Source organism: Humulus lupulus, chromosome 3, assembly GCF_963169125.1.
Source record: "Humulus lupulus chromosome 3, drHumLupu1.1, whole genome shotgun sequence".
NCBI lineage: Eukaryota > Viridiplantae > Streptophyta > Magnoliopsida > Rosales > Cannabaceae > Humulus > Humulus lupulus.
In genome coordinates, this window is record NC_084795.1 from 273,099,137 (window position 1) to 273,101,524 (window position 2,388).

Sequence of the window (2,388 nt, forward strand, 5' to 3'; positions counted from 1 at the left end):
GTACTATATTGCTTTACCATAAACAATAAATAAAATTAATCCGTCTAATAAAAAAGTTCTACTTAATTGGACCCTATTTACTGCTATTCAGATCATACAGAGGACAATATAAAATAATTGAAGAAAAATAATGTATACTTATTTAATAATTATGACTGTTATAATAATAAATCTTCGTAAGATATGATATAATTAATAAGATCCGCTCCCAGTGGAGGGTAAGAAGAGGGCCACCACGTTTATGGTTTTTCCTTTATTATTATATTTAAGTTGACCTCGACAAAAAACTAATTAATAACAATATAAAATAACTCTCTCCATCGATCACCAATAATTAATAATTTATTAATTATTTCCTAAATTAGACTACATATCATTAATGAATCGAAGGAGCTCTTCTCTGATTGTTCTATCTCTGATTGTTTCTATGGAGCTCTTCTCTTCTCTAACGCCATTTTTCTTCCTTCTCTTTTCTATCTATATCTTCGTTCACATTTATCAAACAAGACCCAAGAAACCTAATGTTGCAACTTCTACCATCATCATCAAAAGCTACCTTATACTCGGCCACCTACTGGAGTTAATCAAGAACCGAAACAGAATACTCGACTGGTTCACTGATTTTCTTAGACAAAACCCTAAAAACACCGTAGTCTTAAAACGACCCTTCAATAAACCGACCGTCGAAACTGCCAACCCTTTAAACGTGGAGCACTTGGCCAAGACCAACTTCGAGAACTACCCTAAGGGCGACTTTTTACTATCACTCTTGGGCGAACTACTCGGCGGAGGAATATTCAACTCCGACGGGGATCGCTGGAAGATGCAACGAAAGGCTGTGAGCCACGAGTTCAGCACCAAGTCCTTAAGAAACTTCGTCCTTGAAAGTGTCGTGGTCGAGATCGAAACTAGGTTACTTCCGATTCTGGAGAAGGCCTCCGAAACCGGTCAGACTATAGATTTACAGGACGTTTTGGAGAGGTTCGCTTTTGATAACATCTGCAAATTGGCTTTCGACGTTGACCCGGGTTGTCTCTGCGTCGACGGAGCCGATAACGGTGGTGCCGCCAATGAATTCGTGAGGGCTTTTGCAGAAGCCGTCGAATTAAGCTCCGCTAGGTTCATGGAAATTATTCCCTTAACATGGAAGATTAAGAGGTTTCTAAACGTTGGATCAGAGAAACGTCTGAAACAATTAATCGCAACCGTTCATAAATTTGCTGATAGTATTATAAAATCAAGAAAGGATGAAAAAAACACCAAAGGAGACCTACTGTCAAGATTTATCGGAGACGACGGACTAAACTCGCCCGAGTTCTTGCGAGATATTGTGACTAATATAATTATCGCAGGACGAGATACCACAACCGCAGCTCTTTCCTGGTTCTTTTGGCTCATATCGTCCAGACCAGAAATCCAACAAAATATCTTGAAAGAGCTCGAGCTAATTCGGGCTCGAACTGATGCTACAAATTTCAGCAATAATACTTATAGCTTCGACCAAATTAGAGATATGCAGTACTTGCACGCCGCGATCACGGAAAGTATGAGACTTTACCCGCCTCTGCCGGTGGATTCGAGGTTGTGTCTAAACGACGACGTTTGGCCGGATGGGACTTTGGTGGGAAAGGGTACTGTGGTGTCGTTTCATCCGTACGCCATGGGGAGAATGGAGAGTATATGGGGCGAGAATCGTCTTGAGTTTCAGCCGGAGAGGTGGCTCGCCGATGGAGTGTTTCGGCCGGAGAATCCGTTCCGGTATCCTGTATTTCATGCCGGTCCGAGAACGTGTCTCGGGAAAGAAATGGCTTATATTCAGATGAAGTCGATTGCAGCGTCGGTGCTTGGGAAGTTTGAAGTGGACGTATTGAATAGAGCCACGTGTCCAGAGCATCTGCTTGTTGTGACTTTAAGAATGAAAGGGGGTTTACCGGTCAAAATTAGTAAAAGATCAGTTTAGTGTGATTACTGATTAGATAATGTTTTTTTTAATCAGTATTGTTATTTATAATAATCTCTTTTGGTTTCGTGGAAAGAGAGGCTTTCTTTGTTTAATTTTTACATGCTCCACAGGAGTGTATTATTAAAAGTGTATCATTGGCTATGAAATTGATGTTTTTTTTTTTTTTTTTGAACAAAAGAAAGACTATATTAAAAAAAACAGACAAAGATACACAACAGAGAAACACCTGCTACAACCCAACAGGCTGAAACTCAACCAAAAAGGAAACAGAACAACCAAACACCACTACCAGCTCTCAACCACCTTATGGAAATACATATCCTTTTTCCTATGAGAAAGAGTACCCAAGCTCAACACTCTATGCTTAACCGTATCCTTGATCTCCATACTTAATCTATTGGCCAATTTACAAACAGAATCAAAAA

At 39.8% G+C, this 2,388-nt stretch overlaps 1 protein-coding gene across 1 annotated transcript; it reads left to right on the forward strand.

Annotated features, from left to right (window-relative positions):
- Positions 1 to 377: 377 nt before the first annotated feature.
- Positions 378 to 2,121, forward strand: LOC133821658 (cytochrome P450 CYP94D108-like). Its single transcript, XM_062253825.1, has one exon. It carries the CDS (start codon positions 380 to 382, stop codon positions 1,958 to 1,960), a length of 1,581 nt encoding a protein of 526 aa, XP_062109809.1. The 5' UTR covers positions 378 to 379; the 3' UTR covers positions 1,961 to 2,121.
- The last annotated feature ends 267 nt before the right edge of the window (positions 2,122 to 2,388 follow it).

Bases quoted from the DNA above. Each gene is read 5' to 3' on its own strand.
- LOC133821658 (XM_062253825.1), top strand. From the start codon at position 380: ATGAATCGAAGGAGCTCTTCTCTGATTGTTCTATCTCTGATTGTTTCT.